The 23,695-nt window shown below is 52.5% G+C and overlaps 1 protein-coding gene and 1 long non-coding RNA gene across 2 annotated transcripts; one reads left to right on the top strand and one right to left on the bottom strand.

The window, feature by feature from the left end:
* Positions 1 to 699: 699 nt before the first annotated feature.
* PLLP (plasmolipin) lies at positions 700 to 19,358 on the bottom strand. The gene is made up of 4 exons (XM_047712414.1): positions 19,078 to 19,358; positions 6,054 to 6,227; positions 3,559 to 3,681; positions 700 to 1,843 (listed from the first exon to the last, which is right to left on the bottom strand). Exons 1-4 carry the CDS (start codon positions 19,210 to 19,212, stop codon positions 1,727 to 1,729), a joined length of 549 nt encoding a protein of 182 aa, XP_047568370.1. The 5' UTR covers positions 19,213 to 19,358; the 3' UTR covers positions 700 to 1,726.
* Positions 18,672 to 21,843, top strand: LOC125089922 (uncharacterized). Its single transcript, XR_007124099.1, has 4 exons — positions 18,672 to 18,904; positions 19,482 to 19,647; positions 21,150 to 21,386; positions 21,585 to 21,843. It is a non-coding gene; the product is annotated as an uncharacterized LOC125089922 (long non-coding RNA).
* The last annotated feature ends 1,852 nt before the right edge of the window (positions 21,844 to 23,695 follow it).

Here is a 23,695-nt window from a genome sequence, read left to right as displayed (position 1 = left end):
TTACTTGAGTGTGGTCTCTCTCAAGATCTCTTACTGTCCTGTATTCCTCTGATGATGGGAGCTGACCCAGAGCCTACAGGAGGAGAGGTGAAGGGCACAGGTGCAGTGTGACCTTGCTGTGAGCTTTCTCAGCAGAAGGACCATCTGGTTCCAGACTGTCGGCCACCAGTCACAGGGGAGACCACTGTATTTACATTCTGACTGTCCCCGGGGTTGTCCAAAAAGGACCAAGGGGTGCCCAGAAATGCCTTCAGCTGATCATTCAAAGCCTGTTACTCTGGCAGCAAAAGCATGAGCTCAGTTGGGAGGACTGCCCCTTGCTGTGGTCTGCGCCAGCCTCCTGAATCAAGCGTGGTCATTGGCTTTGATGACATGCTTTCTGAACTGCACAAAACCTTCAAGGGAGCTAACAGGAGGGCAATGTTGAGTCCAGCAAGATGACCTAAGAAGCCTAAAGCTAGAGTCATGATTCAGTGTTCAACTGAGACCCTTGGGAGAGTAAAAGGTATGTTCAACCTGACACATGGCCAGGCAGATAGGAAGAGGGTCAGGCCGCCTCTGGTAAAGGACATCACAAGTGCTGCTGAGTGACTCCAGAACTGGACTTGCCCACTCCAGGTATTTGGAACCTCTCACTGCAACCCTTCCCTGCACCTTCCCAGAATTTATAAGCATCTACAATCAGGATTACCCAACACCTTTTCCAAATAAGTTCTTCCATCTTTATTTTTGTAAAAAAAACAAAAAACAAAAAACCCAAAGAACAAAGTCACCACCAAGCACAGGACAACTTACCAGGCAAGTTCTTGATTCCCTCCCTCCTTCATGTCCCCCGTGCCTCATCAACAGTGTCAGGGAAGTAGTCAGCATGGTTAGCTTTTCCCCAAGGGAGTGTTACAAACAAGGGTTGGAGGGAGGGAGGGAGGGAAGGCTGGCTGGGTATTTCATCACTGAGAAGTTGCGTCCAACGGATTGTTTGAAATCACTCGTATGTTTGACATGCAGGAAAGGAAGACCGTGCCATCAGAAATCATACCCCTCTTTCTGCAAAGGTCTCCCTCAAAGCAGCCTTTGGTTTGGGGGAGGGTCAGAATTGTGTTTTATGGGCCGGGGCGGGGCGGGCACCTGGGTGGCTCACTCAGTTAAGTAGCCATCTCTTGATCTTAGCTCAGGTCTCAATCTCAGGGTTGTGAGTTAAAGCCTTACTTACAAACCCCCCCCCCCAAAACAGTAACAAAAAAACCCCTGTGTTCTTAAGGACCCAGACAAGTTTCAAAAACTTGCTCTGTGGTCCCAGAACAAAGACTAAGATAAATACACATGGCTTGTTAGGCTTATTCTACAGAAGGTCAGGGACTGCAGGTCTGGAGTCCTTGTTAGTGTACTTAGTGTTGGTGAGAAGCCTGGGCCCCAGCCTGGGACACTGAGGTCTTCTAAAGACAAAGCAGAGACACTGAGAGGCCTGTATCCCCCGTCGCCTTCCACTACATACGGAGGATGGGCAGGCGGTCCCAGCCACTGGCCTCCTTCCAGCCCCTGTGCATGCTGACTTGGGCCAAACCGGAGGAACGATCCTGATTCCTTAGGAGTCTGACGAGCAGAGCAGAGCAAGCGTAGTCCCTTCTAGGCCGACTCCACAGAGGGCTCAGGCCTCGGGCTTATGGGCCACCCCACGCTGGGACCCGGCTGCAGCCAACAGCCCCAAGGGGGCCATGGCACGCGTGGTCTAGGCGTAGCCCCCAGCCATCTGACTGGTGGCCGCATTGCTGCCCACTCCCTGCCAGGCCTGGAAGCTGAAGAAAGCGCTCACTCCGTAGGCAATCATCACTAAACACGAAAAGAACTGGAAGAGGAAGAAGACACCAAAGCTGAGTTGGTATGCAGCGTGGCAATGGGGGGAGGGGGTCAAGGTGGACAGATACGAGCACCAGACAGCCTCAGAAGGGCATATTCAGTAAAACCTGGAGTAGTGCTCCCCACTTAACTAGAACAAGCTGCACTGGCAGCCACCCCAACTCCAATTAGCCACACACTCACTTCCCAAGTGTTTGTAGGGGTGCCGACATTACATTCTTGTGGGGGAAACCATGGCTAACCATGCAGCAAGGTAGGTCAGACTGTGACACAGGCAACTGGACAGTGTGCTGAGAGTGACCGAGGAGTAGGAGCTCCTTCAGACACACATCAGGAATTTAGTTTTAAAAAGACAATGTTCAGGGTGCCTGGGTGGCTCAGTGGGTTAAAACCTGTCTTCAGCTCAGGTCATGATCCCAGGGTCCTGGGATCGAGCCCCACATCGGGCTCTCTTCTCACCAGGGAGCCTGCTTCCCACCCATCCCCCTGTCTGCCTCTCTGTCTACTTGTGATCTCCGTCAAATAAATAAATAAAATATTTAAAAAAAAAAAAAAGGCAATGTTCAGAAAGTACCCAAGAGGGGTACCTAAGTGGCTTAGTGGGTTAAGCCTCTGTCTTCAGCTCGGGTCATGATCCTAGAGTCCTGGGATTGAGCCCTGCATCAGGTTCCCTGCTCAGCAGAGAGCCTGCTTCTCCCTCTCCTTCTGCCTGCTGCTCCCCCTGCCTCTCTCTGTCAAATAAATAAGTAAAATCTTAAAAAAAAAAAAAAAAAAAAAAAGTATCCAGGGAATTCTCTGGAATCAGTTCATAGGTGGACTACACTGGCCCCTGCAGCCACATTCTGAAGCTGAGGAAACCCATGTACTGGTCTTGCTCCTGCCCAACCCTGGACTGCACCTTGGCGTGTTCATCTCACTGAGCCTCAGTTTCCTTGTCTGTCCAGAGGAACTGGTAGTCCCTCACTATGGAAGTCAAGGGATCCTGTGAGGTAATGTCTGCACAGGGCCCCGTGGACTGAAGCGTGACAGGTGTGGACAGGGTTGCTGGTATGCCACTGGCTTCTTTTTTTTTTTTTTTAAGATTTTATTTGTTTATTTGATAGAGAAAGATCACAAGTAGACAGAGAGGCAGGCAGAGAGAGAGAGAGGGAAGCAGGCTCCCTGCTGAGCAGAGAGCCCGACGCGGGACTCGATCCCAGGACCCTGAGATCATGACCTGAGCTGAAGGCAGCGGCTTAACCCACTGAGCCACCCAGGCGCCCATGCCACTGGCTTCTTGATATGAAGCCCAAGTCGGGGCTTCCTGAGAGAGCTGTAAATCCCCCCAAATGGTTTAGACCAAAAGGTATTGTGTGGGCCTTTTAAGACGGGTGGGCAATTTTTAACAGATTCTCCAAGGGGGCACACAGACTGTAAATCGGTACGAAGCACCTGTGTTCAACAGTGAACCCAAAGTTCAACAGTGAACCCAAAACTCCCATTTACCACTGAAAGTATTTTCAAGTGTTGCAGTTCCTTGAGGTTTACTTCTAACTGTGGAGGACAAACCTGCACGTCCCTGAGCCCCTCCTGAGAAGGAGGTCCCTTAGAGGTGGCAGATGCTGGCCTCAAACCAGGGGGTGGTGGAAGCCCAGAGGCACAGACTTGGTTTGACCCACCCCTCCCCCATCACTGCCAAGGGCGCCCCCGGGGACCCATACTCACAGAGGCGGCCGCACGCTGGTTATAAGGCCGGGTGCCCTTCAGGGACGTCAGCTCCACGGCAGCAGAGCAGGTGATGAAGGCCGTGATGTAGAGAACAGTGGCACCCACGTTGAATATCATTAACTAGGGGGTGGGGGGAGGGGAGAACAAGCTAAAGATGGCAGACTCTTTCAGTTGCCCCTGGCACACCCCTTTAATATCCAGAACAGGGGCCGGGGGCTCAAGGACGGGGATGGATACATGGGTCTTTCCCACTATACTCCTCAGGGTGGCAGTCCACATGGGGTCAACCCAGAGGCCATCCAAGCAGGGAGCATAAACACACATAAGGCTGAGAGGGGAGGGGAAATGATGGGATGGCCTAAAGTGATCTGGTCAGGGGAGGGGCAGTGACAGCCCCACAAGACAAAACTCCATTCCCAATGGCAGGAGACCAAACGAAGGCCATCTCTGAGAGCACCAGCTGAAGAATTCCAGGGCCACGTTCTTCCATGCAAGCTTGGCCCCCATTCATGGCACTGTGGGCCCTGGTCCTGAGGCTGGCCCTGGGAAGACCTCCATCCCTCTCTGCCCCGCCATGGGGGAGTATCTGTCTGCCTTTTGGCCACATCCTAGACTCAAGGCCGCCATGTCAAATGCCAGGGTGAGGACCCAGCTGGATTCTGGGGCTGACTGGCAGAAGGGACGCTCGGCTGACATTCAGGCCCGAGTCCCATTTCCCCAACACTTGGCCCCTGGAGCCCATAAACAGTCTTAGCAGAGACTGCAAACTGGTGGCCCTCAGGCACATTTGGTTCAACCTATAGATTTTAAAAAAAAAATTATCAACATTCTAAAATGAGATTTTTTTTTAAAGCTTTTTTTTTTAAAGATTTCATTTATCTGAGAGAGAGAGAGAAAGATAGTGAGAGAGTGCATGAGCAGGGAAGAGAGGGAGAAGCAGGGAGCCCGACGTGGGGCTCGATCCCAGAACCCCAAGATCATGACCTGAGCTGAAGGGAGATGCTTAACTGACTGAGCCACCCAGGTGCCCCGAAAATGAGATTTCATATGAAAACCCAAAGAGCTCATATAAAACTTTCAATCTTAAAATATCAAGATTTGGTACCAAGGGGCCTGCACTCCCACTGACAGTAGGAGGTGGCTCCCTACAGACGGACGGGTACAGGTTCTCCAGAACCCCTCCTCAACCTACATCACTCACTCACCTTGCCCAGGTCCGATAGGGAGCTTGTAGTCCCCATCCCAGAAAATGCCAATTTGACAATCACAATCCAGTCGTCTCCAGATGCAGCCAAGCTTTATCTGCCAATAGGCCCAGCAGCCAAAGAGACACTGCCCTGCTATCTTGGCCGAGGAAAGGAGCTTCTTTCCAACAAGAGCTATGGCCGGAGCCCCAGGTCTGTGCTCAGAGACAATGAGGTCCCCGCCATCTTGGGAGATTTCTTTCTTCAAGGCTCCTAGGACGTGGCCAAGACCGGGACTGGACCCTAGCCAGGAAGTCCGGCCGTCCCCTCCTCAGCCCAGGATCTTCCCTACAAGCCCAGCGGCCACCACAAACACTGCCTGGCTCCTGCCAGTGATGTCAAGATCTAACAAACCCGTTCTGTCTTGAGGATGACTCACGTTTCCTCAGTTTAAACAGTTATTGAATTCCACACAATGCCGCCTAGTCCCAGCCTTGCTTGTCTTACAATCATGTGCCTCTCTTGCCTCGCCGCTCACTGAAAGCCTCAGACCCCAGCTGCAGGGGTTTTCCAGGTCAGAGAAAAAAGCCCAGCAAGCTTTCTGTGTCTGGCCAGGGAACTTCCTATGGCCGCTCTCAGCTCTGTGTCCCGAGAAGACTGACCTGGACAAAGCGGGGAGGCCACCCTCTCCCGAGCTGTTGGGGCCTTATTCTGGGTAATTCCTGATAGCCTTCTGGCTGAGGGCTGGGAGAGTCTTGACAGACCTCCTGAAACACAGGTTCAAATCCCAACTGCCCCCACAAAACAGAAAAACACTTTCAAGATTCCAAATGCAGGGAGCTCTCCATTCGAGAGCCCTCACAGGGACACCTGGGTGGCTCAGTGGTTAAGTGTCTGCCTTTGGCTCCGATCATGATCCCAGGGTCCTGGGATCGAGCCCCATGTCCGGCTGCCTGCTCAGCGGGGAGTCTGCTTCACCCTGTCCCTCTCCCTCTGCCTGCTGCTCCTCCAGCTTGTGCTCTCTCTCTCTCAAATAAACAAATAATATCTTTAAAAAAAAAAAATAGAGAGAGAGAGAGCACGCACCTCACTTCTCCCTTCTCTGAAGAAAGCCAAGTCTATGTCCTCCTGAATTTGTGGCCATGGATCCTCCCTCCCCCACTCAGCTCTATAGCTGGCTGAGGGCCAACCCCCACCGCCCACATCTCAGGCAGGGAAGGTGCCTCTGTCACAGCTCCTCCCAGAGGCAGAGGGGTCAGCCTTGATGAGGCACCCCCCCCACAACGCCGTGCTCCCACCCGGACTCACCACCAGCGGCCAGGGCACCATGTACATTTTCATGTGCAGCTGAAACAGGTAGAGGATGAAGAAGACGATTGTCACCAGCCAGAGGAAGACAGCCACGAACATGACCCAGCCGTAGGCCGGGTACAGGTGGTATGGGGTGTCGGCAATAAGGGCCCACACCAGCAGCCCCAGCACCTGGAGGGATGAGACAGGGCCAAGAGTCCCCCAGAGCCCCCAACACTCCGGCTGGAGGCCACGTGGCTCGCTCTGCAGGACACATTTCTCATTTAGTCAAAGAAACATTTATTTGGCTCCTACTGCATACCAGGTAAGGGAGCTACCCTTGCCTGGTAACTCCTCCTTTCAGATCTCAGTTGAAACGTTGCACACCATAGGACACTTTCCCCCTGGTCCTCCAGTCTGGCTTCTAGAACACTTCTTTTGTGCCCTCCTGGCCCCCCAGGCACCCACCACCCAGGACCACACTGTTTCCTTCCCCTGACTTTTGAGTTCCTTGAGGGCAGGACAATGACTGTCTCAAAGCTGCATCCAGACAGTCAGCATACCTCCCATGGCTCCATCCTGGCCTCCTCCATGGCTTTCACCCTTTCCTTGCTGCCCGAGATCCCCGAGGCTGAGGCACCCTCCCTTCTCCACAACGGCATGCTCTGCAATCTCTGGAGCTAGGCATGATTCAGCGCTAGCGCCGAGGCAGGGAGGGTCTAATGGGGGGCTCTGGAGAAAGGCTCCCTTGCTGACAAAGATGCACCAAGACAACTGTCCCTCTTCTTTCTTGGATGGCATCCAGGCATTGTGGCAACAAGGCTCACGGGGACCCTGCCACAGCTGGAGAATGAGCTAACCATCAGACGGATCAGAGAGAAATGGATCAAGAGCCAAATCCATCCCTGGCTGCTGGTTCTGGAAACAAAAAGGCCCCTTGGCCAAAAGCTCCTATACCAGCCCCCGGAGAGCTGGTGCTCACCAGCGAGCACAACCAGCACTGGGAACCTGCTGCGTGCTCCCACCCCAGCGCCCCGCCAAGGACTGAAGGCATGTTGTGTACCCATTCCCCTACATGTGAAGGGTCAGGACAGGAATGACCTTAGCTGAGTCCAGAAATCTGTAGGACAATGCTCCTTTCTCCTCATCCTGCCCCTCCTGCCCAAGAGGCCGGGGAGGGGTGTGGTTGACTTTTCCTCCCAGTGGGAGGTGGAGCCCTGGAGCCTGAAAGCCAACAGCTGGGCTTTAATCCTGCCCATGCTGTTGGACCCTGGGCAAGCTCCTTTCCCTCTCTGTGCAGCTCCCGGGGAACAACTCCAGTCTCCCCACCAGAATGCAGGTACCGTGAGGAGTCTGAGTTTGGTCACTGCTGTATCTCCAGGGCCCAGAGGTACTTGGTCAGTAGATGTGTGTGCAGAACTAACGAGCCTCGGTTTCCTTAACCATGAAATGGGGGTCAGAAACCTGCCCAGCACAGGAAGCAGGGGTGAATCGGTGATATGCTCCTGGCCTTGCCCCCCTCCACCCACCAGAGATGGGCTGGCAGCGGCCTGGATGGCCCAATTTAGGGGTGAGGAAGGTGGCAGGGCCTTGCCTGCAGGCACGCAAGTAAGCGACAGAGCTGTTACCAGCCAGGACCTAGAGCTGGGCTGTCTCAGCACAGCACCCCCAGGTTTACCACCCATCCTCAGGCATATGAGAATGACATATGAGGGCGGCCAAGAGTCCCCAGAGCTGGGTGAGGCCACTGCTCTGAAGGAGAACCCCCCCCACCACCACCACGACCAACACAGCTCGTTGCAGGACTCTCCCAGGTAAGAACCAGACTCATCAGGGACAATCATCCTTCCACATCAAGCGGGGTCCTGATGGGCCCCCAGGCCAATGTGCTACTGCTTCAACCACCAGAAAAGGAAGTCAGAAAATGCACTGAACTGAAAATCAAGACAAGACCAATCTGGCTTCAGCCTAACGTGTACCTACCACTTACTGGTACGATTACTCCTTGAACGCCACTGAACGCCCTCCGGGTCCAAGCCGGGCCTCAGGTAAGCCACTCCCTGTTTGGTTCACGGTTTCCCCATGACCCCCTCACTGGTGTGTACTATATATTTCCCCCATTTTTCAAACAGAAACTCAGAGGGAAATATTTGCAGCTGCCTATGGGTCCCCCCAGGGTTGGGGGTAGGGCAGGGCAGGATTTGAACCCAGCTCTGACCTTCTCTGGAACCCAGGCTACTGAGAGTTACTGATGAGGACACCTGAGCTTTACCCTGGCTCTGCCCTGCCCTCCAGCCCAGCTCTGGTTTCCAGATCAGCAAGCACAGCCTCTGAGAGATAAAGCCGCCGGATAAGCAGCGGGAATTTCTGGGGTTCTTCCTGGTTTTCCCAACCTGGCCCTGTGCCCTGGGAGCCGCCTCGGTTTCTGCCCTCAAAGAAGGAAAGGTCCACTCTTCCCTTGGAACCAGAGAGACTGGTTTTTCCTGTCCACTCTCCCCCGGCCCCAGGAATCTGAATGGCGCACCCCAGCCCAGGGCCCCAGGGAGACCCCACTCAGGACAGGGAGGCCCCACATTTGCCAACCCTTCTGCTAGCCTGACGGCCGCATCCCCCCTCTGGCCAAAGACCCCTCCTGTAGCTGGAAGAAGGGGCCAGAGGACTTGTCCTGTGGTCTACTGGACAAGAGTAAACCCCACTTTTCAGAGGGAAGGGGACAGGAGTAGGTAGGTAGCCGAGGGTAGAGAGCAAAGGAGGGCCACCTGTCTCCAGGGTGTGATCCAGGCCCCTCTGTCCAGGATAGTCACCTTGCAGCTCAGGTGCCCCTCTCTGGGACCATTCATTCAACAAGTATCTATCGAACACCTACTACTGTGTGAGCCAAACAGAGAAAACACCTGCTCTCCCAGAGCTCCCACTCTATGGAGGGGACCCAGATAAAAGCCCAGTGCATTGATGAATGTGGGCAAGCAAGCCACAGGGCAAGGGTTAAGTGCTATGGGAAAACTGCAGCTGAGAAGGAACGGGCAGTGCGGTCATTTGCAATTTCAGATAAGAGGCCAAGAAAGAACTCACTGGGAAGGTGACTTGTGAGCAGCAGGAACAGCAAGGATTGGCCAGGAGAGAGGCACGGACCACATTCTCTTTCAGAGCCTCCAGAAGGAACCAACTATGTCAATATCTCGATTTCGAAATTCTAGCCTCCAGGACTATGAGACAACAGATTTCTATTGTCTGAAGCAGTCCAGTTTATGGTATTTTTGTGATGGCAGCCCCAGGAAACCAACACATCTTTCTTAGCTACTCTTTGACAGCCGACGGATGTCACGATCTGACCTAACTGTGATACTGACATCAGTTCTGATGGAGGGCTGGCCTACTACCTCCCTGGGTTCAGTCTCTGGCCCTGCCAACTTACCAGCTATGTGACCCGGGGCAAGTTGCTGGACCTCTCTGTGCCTTAGTGTCCTCATCCTCCAAATGTACCTACCTCAGGGGGTAGTTCTGAGATTAAAGAAAGTAGTAAATGTAAGGGACTTAAATCAACACGTTCCACTGTCATTATCAACCTGAGAGGCTGGACTATGGGTTTTCCAATCCATTCTCTGCCCACATTCCTGAAGTAGAAGTAATTGGGTGTGCAGTTTCCAGGGGTGTGAGGCCTCACTGAGATAAAGGACGCATCTGAACTTAAACACCAGGCATGGTGCCTGGCAGCTCAGGGCCCCATGCCAGTGTGGGCCCCACTCGTCTTTCAGATAAGGCAGCCGGGCTTATCTGAAGGGCAGGCCCCAGAAGGGGAGCCCTGCCTGGCCCTAGAATGCCTCCTGGAAGCGCACTCCTTCTGTTCCTCACAGGCTGAGGGGTTCTGGGGAGAACCCTTCATCCTCAGACCTCAGTATGCCCCTCAGGACAATGGGAGCAGGGAGGTTCCATTTAGTGCTCTCCAAGGCTCCCTTCAGCCTGGGCCTGACACTCCTCCAACTACACACCTCCCGCAGCGGGGCCCAAAGCCCTCTCCCCCTGGTACTGGAGGGACCCCACCACCCCCAGCACTAAGCTAAGTCTTCTCCCACCCAAAGATGGTCACTCTTCTAATCCCTCTCCATTTCCTGGGCTGGGTCAGACCCTTGTGGATTTGCTGTTTGACCTTGGGAAAGTTACCCAAACTTTCTGATGTTTCTTTATCTGACATGTGAGAGGACTGGGCAGGTACACCCATCCCGGTCACCTCACAGGGGTGTCATTGCAGGTAAAATACTGTGAAGGAAAACGTCAATAGCTGTAGTGGTCGGGTGTAGTATGAGGGCCGTTGGGATCTCTGGGAGGGAGTCGAGAGGGACTTACCTCCCAGAATGGGGTGCCTCAAAGAGTGGCAGCACCTTGGAGCCTGGATGCTGACACTGGGGACTCAAACTCAGCCAAGGCAGGCAGGTCACAGAAATGGCCAAGGCCATCCAGGCGGGAAGTGCGGAGCGGAGAGCAGCCTACTGGTGTCAGGGGAATGCAGCCTGGGGCAGCCAAGACTTCCAATTTTCCAAGAGACACTAAAAATCTGAATTCCTATGTGAAATCTTCAGCTTTTTAAATGTTGGCAATGAACCCAAAGGTTTTGGAGATAATGTGAGGATGGGGCCCCACCCAAAAGCTGCCAGAACTCCCTTCTCTCCACTACACTATCCAGGAAACTGGGAGCCGGGGGCAACATGAGCCCTTCTGGGGTTCCCCCTCACAGAGACACATCTGGGCAGCTGAGGACATGCTGAACTTGGCCTGGCCAGGCCCAGCCTCCACCCCTGCCCTGACCCTTCTTCCCATAGTGAAAGGGACTTTATGGGGACAAAAGCCACCCATTGTGTCACGAGAGACAAAGGCGCAGGGGACAGAGGCTCCAGGGCGCCTGGACTGGCCACAACACACCCACACACCGGCCCCTCCCTGTGCAGAGGTGGGGGGCTGGGGTGGGTGGGGGGGCAAGGAGACGGCTCCCTGGAATCCCTGCACTGTACACCCCAGCACTCAGGAGTCCTGGGGGCCACCTCCCAGGTCCACCACTGGGGGCCACAGGTTTCACTCTTCTCAGCCTTCCTTTCACTCCAAGCTGTCATTTGGCTTCTCCCACCTGGGCAAGCAGGACAGGCCAACCCAGACCAACAGCAAAGGGCCAGGCTCACTGGGCTGCCAAGAAAACCAGCTCACTCCTCTCTGTCCACTATGCAGGTTCCCAGGGGCCATGGGGACCAGGGCAGCGCCCCTGCGGCTCCCGGAGACCGTCAATGAGCAGGAAATCTGGGCCTGGTCCTCACTGAGTTCCAGCATCAACCAATCACCAGCTGGCAAGGAACGACCAACACCTGACCCTGCCACATGTACGAAATAGCGTCCACCCACCATCCGTGGATAGCTTTGCAGCCTTTTTTTTTTTTTTTTAAGATTTTATTTATTTATTTGACATAGATCACAAGCAGGCAGAGAGAGAGGAGGAAGCAGGCTCCCTGCTGAGCAGAGAGCCCGATGCGGAGCTTGATCCAAGGACCCTGGGATCATGACCTGAGCTGAAGGCAGAGGCTTTAACCCACTGAGCCACCCAGGCACCCCGCAGCCTCTTTCCATGTACACCTGGTTAAGCAACCACCTGAGGGCACCCAGCCCATAACACTGAATTCAAGGCCATGCTTGCTGCTGTGTGTTCATGGGAGAGTGTCTTCCCCAGTCAGGGCCTGAGGGGCCCTCAAGGGCTGCCTTCGCAGTTCTGTCACAAGCACAAACTATCTGTACTATATTTTTACTCTGTATTTTCATGTATTTGGAAGATTTTTAAAGAAGATATTTCACTTATTTTTTTTTAAAGATTTTATTTATTATCTTGACAGAGAGAGAGAGAGATCACAAGTAGGCAGAGAGGCAGGCAGAGAGAGAGAGAGGAGGAAGCAGGCTTCACGCTGAGCAGAGAGCCCGATGCGGGGCTCGATCCCAGGACCCTGGGATCATGACCTGAGCCGAAGGCAGAGGCTTAACCCACTGAGCCACCCAGGCGCCCCTTCACTTATTTTTGAAATACGTAATCTGTATGACATGGCATGTAACAAAATGGTATTTTTAGCACGTCTCCCTCCTCCCCTGATACTCAGTTTCTTCCCCAGGGGCAAACAAGAGGGGTCTCTTAGGTATCTCTCCAGGAACTATCCATGCACGCACACCCGCACACCCTCTTTAAACAGGGGCATCTCTATATATTCTCTCTTCCTCCCATACACACAATAGTATTCTACACACACAGTTTTGCACCTTGCCTTTTCCACTTAGCTATACAGCCTGGAGACTCTCCATCATTACAGAGAGCTGCCCTCCTATTTTCTCCGAGGGGTAAGACGTTATCTTTTCACGAACTCCAAGATATGCCACTGTACACATGTGTCATAATTTACTATAACAGATTGTGTCAATTATGTTTCTATTAAAAAATAAATAAGGGGCACCAGGGTGGCTCAGTCAGTTAAGCATCTGCTTGGGCTCAGGTCATGACCCTAGGGTCCTAGGATCAAGTCCCGCATCGGCCTCTGCTCAGCGGGGAGCCGGCTTCTCCCTCTGTTTGTGCTCTCTCTCTCTGACAAAATAAATTTTAAAAAATCTTTAAAAATAAATAAATAAAATGCCGATGAGAAATTAAAAAAAAAACAACAACAGTGGCACCTGGGTGGCTCAGCGGATTAAGCCTCTGTCTTTGGCTCGGGTCATGATCCCAGGGTCCTGGGATTGAGCCCCGAATCAGCCTCTCTGCTCAGTGGGGAGCCTGCTTCCCCCTCTCTCTCTGCCTATTTGTGACCTCTCTCTCTGTCAAATAAATGAATAAAATCTTTAAAAAAAAAAGGTAAAGAGGGGCGCCTGGGTGGCTCAGTTGGTTAAGCGGCTGCCTTTGGCTCAGATCATGATCCCAGCGTCCTGGGATCGAGTCCCACATCAGGTTCCTTGCTCAGCAGGGAGCCTGCTTCTCCCTCTGCCTCTGCCTGCCACTCTCTCTGCCTGTGCGCACTCTCTCTGACAAATAAATAAATAAAATCTTTTTTAAAAAAATAAATAAAAATTTAAAAAAAGAAAGAAACAGAAGTCCGTGTGGCATAAAAAAACACCACGAGCAAAGTCAAAAACAACACTAGGAAAAAAACATTTGCAAATCATCTGGAGGTCCTAATAACTGGTAAGACAGACTTAAGACTCCACAGAATGGAGAAAGAGGACAAACAGATGACAAATACAAACAGCTCTCCAACACGTTTTTCCAAGGCCAACCTCACTCATAAGAGAACTAGAAAACGCTACTACCCCAAGTGATGGCGGGGGGGGGCGGGGGGAGGTCCTGATTGACCAGGCTGGTGACCCCTCCGGAGGGAGTTTGGCAAGCTCTATCAAAATCACGAACACTCAGACCCATGGCCAGCAGTCCCGCTTCTGGAAATGTACTGGACAGATGCACTCAGTGGCTTGTGTGTGCTCATTCACTGCAACAGGGTGCAAAACAGCAGGAGTGGGAACCCCGGGTGTCTGTCCACAAAGGAATGGGCCCCACGAGTCCCAAGGCAGCAGGTAATGGACCGCTGCAAAGCCCTAAGCCAGCCATCGCACTCCATGCACGGAGAGCAGACCACAAGACATTTTCTATATGAAAAAGGAGCAGACACAGAAGGATGTGCATGGAAAGACTGTACTCCTTGGGTTAAGTGGGGAGAGGTGGGACTCTCCTGCCAAGCATGTGCCTCTCTCAAGAGTCTGAAATGGAATCTGGGAAACCAGGGTGGGCATGGGCGGGGCGACTCTAACTGAAAGGGACAAAGATTTTTCAGCCTGCTCTTTCCCAGACCGTTTTATTCTGAACCGTAGTAAATATATTACCTATTAAAGAAATTCAGAACGGGAAGGATTAGAGAAAGAAAACACCCAGCACAGTACATGCTGTCAAGGGGGAAAAGCACTGCAGGGCACACGCACAGAGTGTTCCCATCTGTGGTTTTTAAAGTGAGGACAGGGGTCACATGCAGAAAAATGCATAGACTCAGCGTGGAATGCCGCCTTCCTGCAGGCGGCTACCTCGGGGGACTGGTCCAGGACTGGTCCAGGAGGAGAGAGATGACACTTGCATTAATTACCCTTTGTATTGTTGGACTGTTCTGCTGTGTGCCTGTGTGATTTTTCTCAAGGAATACAATTTTTTAAAACGTGCCCATCAGGAGAGAAAGGGCTACATGAACACCGGCTGACACCAGGACATGCCCTGAATCGGTTAAAAGGGAGGGACAATAACAGAAGGGATCTCAGGTGGCCTGGGTGTAAGAAATGCAACTTACCGAACAAAGGAGAGGGCATAAAACCATCCCTGTATTTTTCACAATGCACAGGAAAAAGAACTGGCAACTCCCTACAGGGGTCCCCTTGGGGAGAGGGGCAAGCAATCCAAGAATAACTCTGGCCTTATCTGTAAAAGGTTTTCATTTTGTAAGGAGAATGTGTTCACATATTTATTCCAAACACTCAACTCCTACCAGGCCACAACCAGTGGGGCGTGTGTGTGGAGATAACAAGACCAAGCACTGGTTTCCTCTGGGCATAGGAGGTGGACCAGCAAGCTTGCAGGGCCTGGCATGATGTACCCAGGAGACTGAACCCACATAGCTCAGGGCTAAAGAACACCCTGGGAGGCCCCAGCACTGCACTTCCAACAAGACTGAGCTCTGCTCACACCTTGGAAACCCCCACAATCTCCTCCAGGCAGCCTCTTGTTGGAGGACAGAGGGGACTTGCAGGCCTTGCCCTGACCCCCACCGGGAGAGGAAGGTGAAGTGCCTGCTGGGACTGGGGACAGAGCCAGGATTACCGCAAGGAAGAACCTTCTAATACTCCCAAATACACAAGGATGGTGCTGGCAGCCTTGAGAGAGACTGAGCTCCCCGTCCCTGGAAGCAAGTAAGCTCGCGGGACCTCTGGGAGCAAGCATGAAGAACCCTATGATTCTACGGCTCTGTGAATCCTAACTGCCCTTCATTCCAACACACGCAGCACTAAACCCTTTACAACACCATATTCCACATTCCTCACTATTCCATAGTCACTATTTTACCAACAAGGAAACAGAAGCTCTAGGGTATTAGGGAAGGTGCAAGATCACACAGCCAGGAAGGGGCAGCCAGGATCTGAACCCAAGGCTCTCTGCTTTCAGGCCAGTGCTCCCACCAATACTCTGCATCACCCACGGTCACTGTGATCTAGTGGTGGGTGAAGCTTCTGATATTTTGTTCAAAAACGGAAATGGTGTGGCCACCTCCAATCCAAGAGGTCCAGCAAAAAAGGAAAGAAGGTGCCAAACACTGATTGCCCATTTATATGGGCTTCTATGCCTGAGGCCTCAGGGATGCCTTCTGACTGCAAGGCTTTTGGGCAAGCTATTCTAAGGTTCATCTGTTTGGAACCTCCTTCTTACGACTCCCTTTCTTATAACTAAACCCTTCAGAGCCCACTTCTGTCAGGAAGCCTTCCCTAGTGGCCCTGGCCCTGGATAAATCTCTCTCCCTGAAGGAGGTCTCCCTTCCTTCCCCTCCAAAGCACCCCAGGAATCTGTACCCCCTACCAAAAAAATAAAAAAAAAAAACCCAGGAAGCATAGCTAGAGCCCCGCTTTGGATGTGAGTGCAAATTCTGATTGCCACTCTACCCTGTGTGACTTTATATTCCTCATTCTTTAAGTTCCTCATTCTTTGCTCATCAGTAAACCCAGGTAAGATAATCCTTCTCCCCAGAGCTGTAAGGATCAGTTAACCACACCTTCCACAAGATTCCTTCCACCCCCTAGCCACACCCCTGCAACATCAAAACCTCCAAATTTTCTTTTTTTTTTTTTAAGATTTTATTTATTTATTTGACAGAGAGAGAGAGATCACAAGTAGGCAGAGAGGCAGGCAGAGAGAGAAGGGGAAGCAGGCTCTTGGGGCTCCCAGGATGCTGGGACCATGACCTGAGCCTAAGACAGAGGCTTTAACCCACTGAGCCACCCAGGCACCCCAAAACCTCCAGATTTTTATGACCAAACGAGTTGTCTCTAGCTCAAACTTGCCTGCTTGCTTTTTAGATGCTTATCTGAATAAATTCATCATGTTTCCCTTCTTGCCTAGGCTGCTAGGAAACTCGACAAAGAATCAACAGCCTTAAACTTGCTATAGATTCCTGGTACAATGATCTTTTTTGGGTCTCAAGTCAATACTTTCCCCTCCTACGCACACAACACGAACTTTTAGAAATATATGACTTTAACTCCTGTTGTACATAGCTGAGTATTCCACCTAATGTTCTTTCTGGAAGCAGATGGTGTGTGGGGGGGGTGATAAATCATTAACACTTAAGTTGGTTCTTCAGGACCCATTTCAATACCAGACAAAGAGCACATTTCCTTCCCAAGAAGCTAGGAGCTCTCTGCCCACCCCACCTCCCTCCTCCCACCACATCCTTTGAGAAACAAAGGATAATTAGCTTTCATCTTCCCATTGACTGCCTCCTCCATGCAGCCTTCCCTGATCCCTTTGAGGAAGACCAAGAGTCTTGGTCCCTCAGACCAAGAGTAAGCAGGTGCTGGGCCTTTGGGGGCTGGGAGGGACGACCACTCCATCACACCCTCAAAAGCACCACACCCTGTGCCCTGTGGGAGCACAGCTGAGTGTGGTGATTAAGAGCATGGGCCAGAAAAGTCAGCCCACACAGGGCTTAGATACCAGTTCTATCACTCTTAGACCTTGGGCAAAGAACTGACCTCTGAGTCTCGGTTTCCTCACCTATAAAAAGGGGAGAATGGAGTATATAAAGCCCTTGCCAAGGAACCCAGAGCTTAGTTCACACCTGACTGTTGGGAGCTTTTTGCTTCTCAGCAGATGGTGGTGCCTGTTGGGGTAAAGCCCCCTAGGAAACCAGGAAGCTGTCCACTGGAACTGTCTGTGGCCAGAGAAACAGCTCAGGAAGCAGCTTCTCCCACACGTAGGTTGGTTAAGGCACTAAAAGGTGCAGGTCTTCAGAAGTCTAATAGGAGACCCTCATCCCCCCACCCCAGCTCCAAAAGCACTGCAGGGGGAGGGAGGCAAAGGAAGGCCACCTCACTCACACCCAGTCCCTCAGTGTCTGGACACCTAAGCAAGGCCTCCCCGCAAGTTGCACACCTGGTGTAGACCCAGGGTTGATTTCTGTGCAATGGGACATGAATATTCAGGACGGGGCTGTTGGGCCCACAGGGATTGCCAAATAAGAAACGGCAGTCTCTTCCCAAGGGATCTACCCAGGTCCCAGCAGGCACAGCAGGGCCCTCTTACTCTCAACTCCAGTTCTCACTGTTCAAATGCGAAAGCAGCCCATGCTCAGGTCCCATCAAGCAGGAGCTAAGCCTAGGGCTCCATGAAACCGCACCCCACCCCCAGAGCCCAGCAGAGCTCTCTCCCTATCTCTCCCCATGGCACTCAAGGCCCTCAGCTTCTGACCACTTCAGAAACAAGGGCTTCAACTCTAGCTGTACCAACCCAATTCCCACCAACTTCCTTTCCACTAGTCCATCCCCAAACCCTGGCTCCCACATCAGCTACCCCACCCCCAACTCTGAACACCCTCTCCCTTCCTCTGCCAGAGTTCAGTGAAATCAAAAGTTCCCTCTCCATCAGGAACCTCCCAGGACTCCAAATTCATCTGCCTCTCCTCTGCCCCTTCAGCCCAGCCCTGAGGCTCCCTTCCCACTCCCTGCCACCTTCTCAATGGTCCTGGAGTGCAGCATGCAAACCTGCCAATTTAAATCCAGCCCCATGGGACATCTTACCCACCCTGAGAATCTCCAAAACAACTCTGGGAGAAGATTACAAATGTAGATTTCTGGGCTGCACTTCCTGAAATTCCAATTCCACATTTTTTCCAGGGGGTGGGGATTAAGACTCTACATTTTAAACCCTTCCAAGAGAGTCTGAGGCTGGTGTGGGGGCTGAGGGGCCAGAGACAGATCTGTGAAACCCTGAAACAGAGCTAGCTAGCACTGACCTAGGTGGAGACAGGCGTTGGGGAGGGGAAGGGGCACGATGTGTCTGTCAGACTACCCAGCCTCTCAGCCTTCCAACCAAACCAGGATCAGGCAGGATGGGGACGACGGACATGCCCTAAAAGAAAATGGATCCTGGCCCACCTCCAGTTCCACCTTAGTCCTCGGGACCCTCAGTTGCTGGGGAAGTCTCCCACAGGGGCAGCCACCCGGCTTCCTGACCCACCAGAGGGTACCGTGGGAAGAAACAGAAAACCGCCAGGCCTGAAACCAGTGTGTGGGGAGAGGGGTGTTCCCATCAGTCCGACTCTGCTGGGATCCGCACAGGGTCTGGGAGGCTTCGGAACCTTGCAAATGCCTCTGGTTTCCCACAAATCCCTCCCGTCCGCGCTAGGCGCGGTATCTCGGCCCTCTGGGGCCGGCCAAACCGGCTGGAACCCGGTGGGGCAACCAGTGGAAGCCAGAAAAGCCCGGTCCCCGCGCAAGAGGCCAGGGGCCGCGCCTAAAGGTACGCGCCGGCACCGAGGTGCCCTCTCGCTTAGAAAAGGAGCGTCTGGGGCTCGGCCACGCGGAGCCCCTCGGAGTGGACTTTGCTTCACTCAGGCAGCGTGTCCTGGAGGCCTGGGGGCATTGCCCTGGCAGAGAGAGACAGAGACTGAGAGAGGCTGGGGGACAGAGAGGCTGGGAGAGCGAATTGGGCGCAGTGACTGTGCGTCTGTGAGCGCTCCTTTGTCTGGCCTCCAGTGACCACCTCGCGGGACGATGGGGCGCGCGCGAGTGGGCACTCTGAACACGGGTGCTCGCGGCAACGGGGACGTGTCGAAGTGAGAGGGCTGAGGGTGGTCTTGGGGGCGTGCGTCCTGGAGGCGCCCGGGGGACAGGGGCATCGCGGCGCGGCGGAGCCTAAGGTGAGGGAGTACGGGAGCAAAGGAGGCAGCCCCAAGCCCTCCCGGCCCAGCCGCCCCCAGCCGGACCCCGCGGCCCCGCGCGCGCTCACCAGCTGCAGCAGCATGAGCACACCGAGGCTGGAGCGCAGAAAGCCCAGGTCCGGGCGCAGCGCGGAGACGGAGGCGCCGGCGCCCTGCGCCGGGCTGCTGGTCCGCGTGCTCACTTTCGACGGGAACTCGGCCATGGCGGTTCCGCTCGCTTCCCGACGTCTCTCCGGCAGCCGCCGCCGCCCCTCCCCGCGGTGGGTGCTGGCTGCCGAGCCGCTCCTCCCCGGGGGCTCCCGGTCCCGAAGAGGCTCCCGGCGCGACGCGCGGCGTCGGGGCGGGGAGCCGCCAGCAGCCAGGTGCGGCCGAGCTCCAGCCCCGCCCCCACCGCGGGACCCGCCCCTTTAACCCTCCGCTCGCCGCCGGCCGGCTCCGCCTCGAGCCGTTCGTGGCCGCGTCCACTTTCCAGATGGGGCTACTGAGGCCGCAGTCAGTGAGACGGCTCCGCCACAGCCAGCCTGGAGAGCCGCACTTTTCTCTCCCAAGGAAAGCCACCTCCTGGGAATCTCCCTCAGCGTCGGTGCGGCTTTCACCGATGCTCCGCCCCCTGCCAGCAGGTGACTTCCAAGTGGGAGGTAAGTGGGGTTGGGAGAGTGCAGTACTCCCAGGCCTGTCCTGGATGCCTCTCCTGGATGCCTCTAGGGGCCCCTCTGAAGTTTCTCCTTACAGCGTGATCCGCATCTCTGCAGGAGTCCTGGGAGATGGGCCCCGGCACCCAGGAGGTGAGGGTCTATAGTTGACTGAGGCTGCTCCTGACTCAATTTATGTGGTTTCCACTTCTGAACATACTAAGCAGTAACTTAGAAGATCATTGAGCCTCAGCTTCCTCGTCTGTAATATAGGGATATGAAAGGACCTCACTTCACAGAAGCTCCTGGCACAACGTGACAAGGGCATGCATGAGGGGCATTCACAAGGTGGGAGATGATGTTGGAGTTATGGTCTCATTAGTCCACCTGCACCCTGAAACGCGCGCGCGCGCGCGCGCACACACACACACACACACACTCACAAGCACACACAAACCCCCTTCAGGCCATAAAGGCTTGCACAGATAATTTATCAACCAGTGTTTGCAGAACCTTTACTATATGTCAGGCCCTATCCTAGTCCCTGGGGATACAGCAGGTACAAGCAAGGCTTGTACAGGTACAGGTACAGGCAAGGCTTCTCCGATCCCACTTTCTACTGGGTATGACAAGTGATAGACTGGGAAGAAAAAACGTCAGTGACGAATGCTGTGACTACAATAAAATAGATGTGACGGAGATGGCCAGAAGGCAATTTTTAGATAAACTGGCCAGAGAAGACCTCTCAGAGAGGTGACATTTAGACAGAGAGCTGAATTATCAGTAGGGTTGGCCTTGGGAAGAACTTAGTAAGTGCAAAGGCCCTGGAGCTGGAGGAAGCCAGACAGTTTAAGGATTATTGGTGGGGTGGGGGTAACATGAGCAAGGGGGGAGGCTCAGCAGGTAGGCAGGGACCAGTTCCCAGAGGGCTATTTAGATGATGGTCCTAGTAGTTTCCTATGGCTACCACCTGACTGTGGTATCTTTTAAAAAAACAAAAACAAACAACAACAACAACAACAACAAAACCGACCCAGAAATTTATTTCCATATAGTTCTAGAGGTCTAAAATCTGAAATCAGTTTCAGTTAGCCAAAATCAAGGTGTCAGCAGGGCCGGTCTTCCTCTGAAGGCTCTAGAGGAGAATCTGTTTCTTGCTTTTCCAGTTCCTAGTGGTTGCTTCTGGCACTCCTTGACCTGTGACCTCATCTCCTGAATCTCTGCCTCAAAAATCACATTGATGACTCCTCTTCTGTATGGATCAAATCTCTCTTGGCCCCTCTTGTAAAGACAGCTGTGATTGGGTTAAGACCCACCCAGGTAATCCAGAATGACCTCCCACCTCAAGAACCTTAATTTAATCTGCAAGGACCCTTTTTCTTTATACAGTAAAATGTACAGATTCCAGGGATAGGGTCTGAGACATTTGAGTAGTTATTTTTCTACCTACTCAGTAATGGAGGAGAGAGGTTAACATTTTATTCTAAAGCCTGGTGGGTTTCTAACAGGAGAGTGACAAGATCTGATGGCCAATATCTGATGAAAATATCACTGGTGGATGATGACTGAGCCCTTCACCTACCCTGGATGTCCTACCTCTTCGCCACAAGGCCCCTGAGACCCTTCTCCCCACCCCATAGGCAGTGGGCACTTGAAATGAGCGGTGCTTCTTGGTAGCTGCAAACCCAGAGACCAGCCTCCCTGTACACTGCACAAGGCCAAGTGCAGAAGAACAAAGCTCTTGGGTAAACCTTTAATTTTATTATGACACAGAAAACAGTAAGATGATTGTTTCCGAGGCAGGGTCTAAAACAGTAGAGTGTTTTTGTTTTGGTTTTGGTTTAGATTTTGTTTTTTTGGTTAATCCCACTTTCATTCCTTTCAAATGGCAGCAAGCAAGAGTCAATTACTGCATTGTTTTTTACTTTGACATTTTCTTCCAGACCAGCTTCTCTCTAGCCCTTAGTCAGAAAAAGTGGGAAGGAACCTGTCCCCAGGCTGGAACCTGCCACCCACCCAGAGTCTCCACTGGCGCCTTAGAAGTTCTGGGATGGGGTGGGGGGAAAAGAGAGCTGGGAATGAGGCCAGGAATGCCTGTCCTTTTCCAAGCTTGTCCCCGTCTCTGGGGTCTGAGCCAGCCATCTCCACACAGAACACATGGCTTTGTCTCAGTTCTCCTCCATTTTATAAAGACTCCCTACTCTGGCCAAGCCCCTACTGTGTGCTGGACCTCCCTCCCTTGGGGTAGGATGGGAGCATGCTGGAGAGGCAGTGGGGATTCAGGCACTGAGCAGATGTTTAACCTGTACCTTGGATGTTCTGGGCCCTGAGGACAGAGCTGTGAGCCTGCAGATAAATTGATAACTATCAGTTGTGATAACATTACTTCAGGAAAAGAGCAGGGCCCCATGGAAAAGAATAGTTGAGGTTTGGGGGTTGTCAGGAAAAGTATAAACATTTAAACAGAGACCTGAAGGATGAATAGGAATCAGGCAGAGAAAGCCACCATATGTGCAAAGGCCCTGAGGTGGGAAAGACTGGGGTCTTTGAGGAAGGACAGAAGGTTATGAGCTGAAGGGATTGGGGAGAGATGAGGTTCAAGTGGGAGCCAGGGCCCAGATCACCTGGTTTTTAAACCCTTGGTAATGGGGTGGATTATTTAAAAAAGAAAAAAAAAAAGACCCTTGAAGGGCAATTATATCTTTTGAGTTACAATTTTTAAAAATTCATAAAGGTTTCCCTGGGGCTCAGTTAATAACCAGCTTCCGGAAGCCAGCTCTGGGCAATATTGATTATAAGCAGCAACTATCGATTAAACACTTTTCCAACTGGCCCTATGCTCAGTGCAATGGGGTTGATTCAATTTCTTTAATCGCATAATTAATTCATTAATTGATTTCATTGCACATCACACACACACATCTCCAAAACTGCACCTTTGATGTAGTTTTGGAATATTGATGAGGTCAGGATGCAACAGCTAAGAAAGAATTCTTGAAATGTCTTTGGTGCAAAAAGGTGATTTTAGGGACGCCTGGGTGGCTCAGTTGGTTGGATGACTGCCTTCGGCTCAGGTCATGATCCTGGAGTCCCGGGATCGAGTCCCGCATCGGGCTCCCAGCTCCACGGGGAGTCTGCTTCTCTCTCTGACCTTCTCCTAGCTCATGCTCTCTCTCACTGTCTCTCTCTCAAATAAATAAATAAAATCTTAAAAAAAAAAAAAAAGTGATTTTATGGAATCACAGGGACAGGACCTGAAGGCAGAAAGAGCTGCTTCCCTGGGGTTGTGAGGGGTGACTGATTATATACTTGAGAATTGGGGGAGGTGAAGAAAAGGGGAGGTGTCCAAAAGGACTTTCATAGGGGCACCTGGGTGGCTCAGTCGGTTGACCAGCTACCTCCAGCTTGGGTCATGATCCTAGGATCCTGGGATTAAGCCCCACATCAGGCTCCCTCTTCATGGGGGAGCCTTCTTCACCCTCTCCCTCTACCTGCCACTCTCCGTGCTTGTGCCCACCTCTCTCTCTCTCTCTCTCTCTCTCTCTCAATCTGTGCCAAATAAGTTAAATTAAATATTTTTTTTAAAAAGACTTTCGGGGGCCGCCTGGGTGGCTCAGTGGGTTAAAGCCTCTGCCTTTCGGCTTAGGTCATGATCCCAGGGTTCTGGGATCAAGTCCCACATCGGGCTCTCTGCTCAGCAGGGAGCCTGCTTCCTCCTCTCTCTGCCTGCCTCTCTGCCTACTTGTGATCTCTGTCTGTCAAATAAATAAATAAAATCTTTAAAAAAAAAAAAAAGCCTCTGCCTTTGGCTAGGGTCACGATTTCAGGGTCCTGGGTCACGATTTCAGGGCTCCTGCTTCCCCACCTACTTGTGATCTCTCTGATAAATAAATAAATAAATAAAATCTTTAAAAATAAAAAAATAAAAAAAGACTTTCATATGCTAAAGAAGACCCTTAGGATACTGGAGGCCTTGCTATTATCAAGTTAAGGTTGTTTTTCACTGTAGCAAAGCATTAACATTAAGAGAGTTTGGAAATTTCCTGGGGGACTG

Source organism: Lutra lutra, chromosome 17 (assembly GCF_902655055.1).
Source record: "Lutra lutra chromosome 17, mLutLut1.2, whole genome shotgun sequence".
Classification (NCBI taxonomy): Eukaryota; Metazoa; Chordata; class Mammalia; order Carnivora; family Mustelidae; genus Lutra; species Lutra lutra.
Note: the sequence above shows the minus strand (reverse complement) of the source record. Positions and strands in the feature narration are given on the sequence as shown.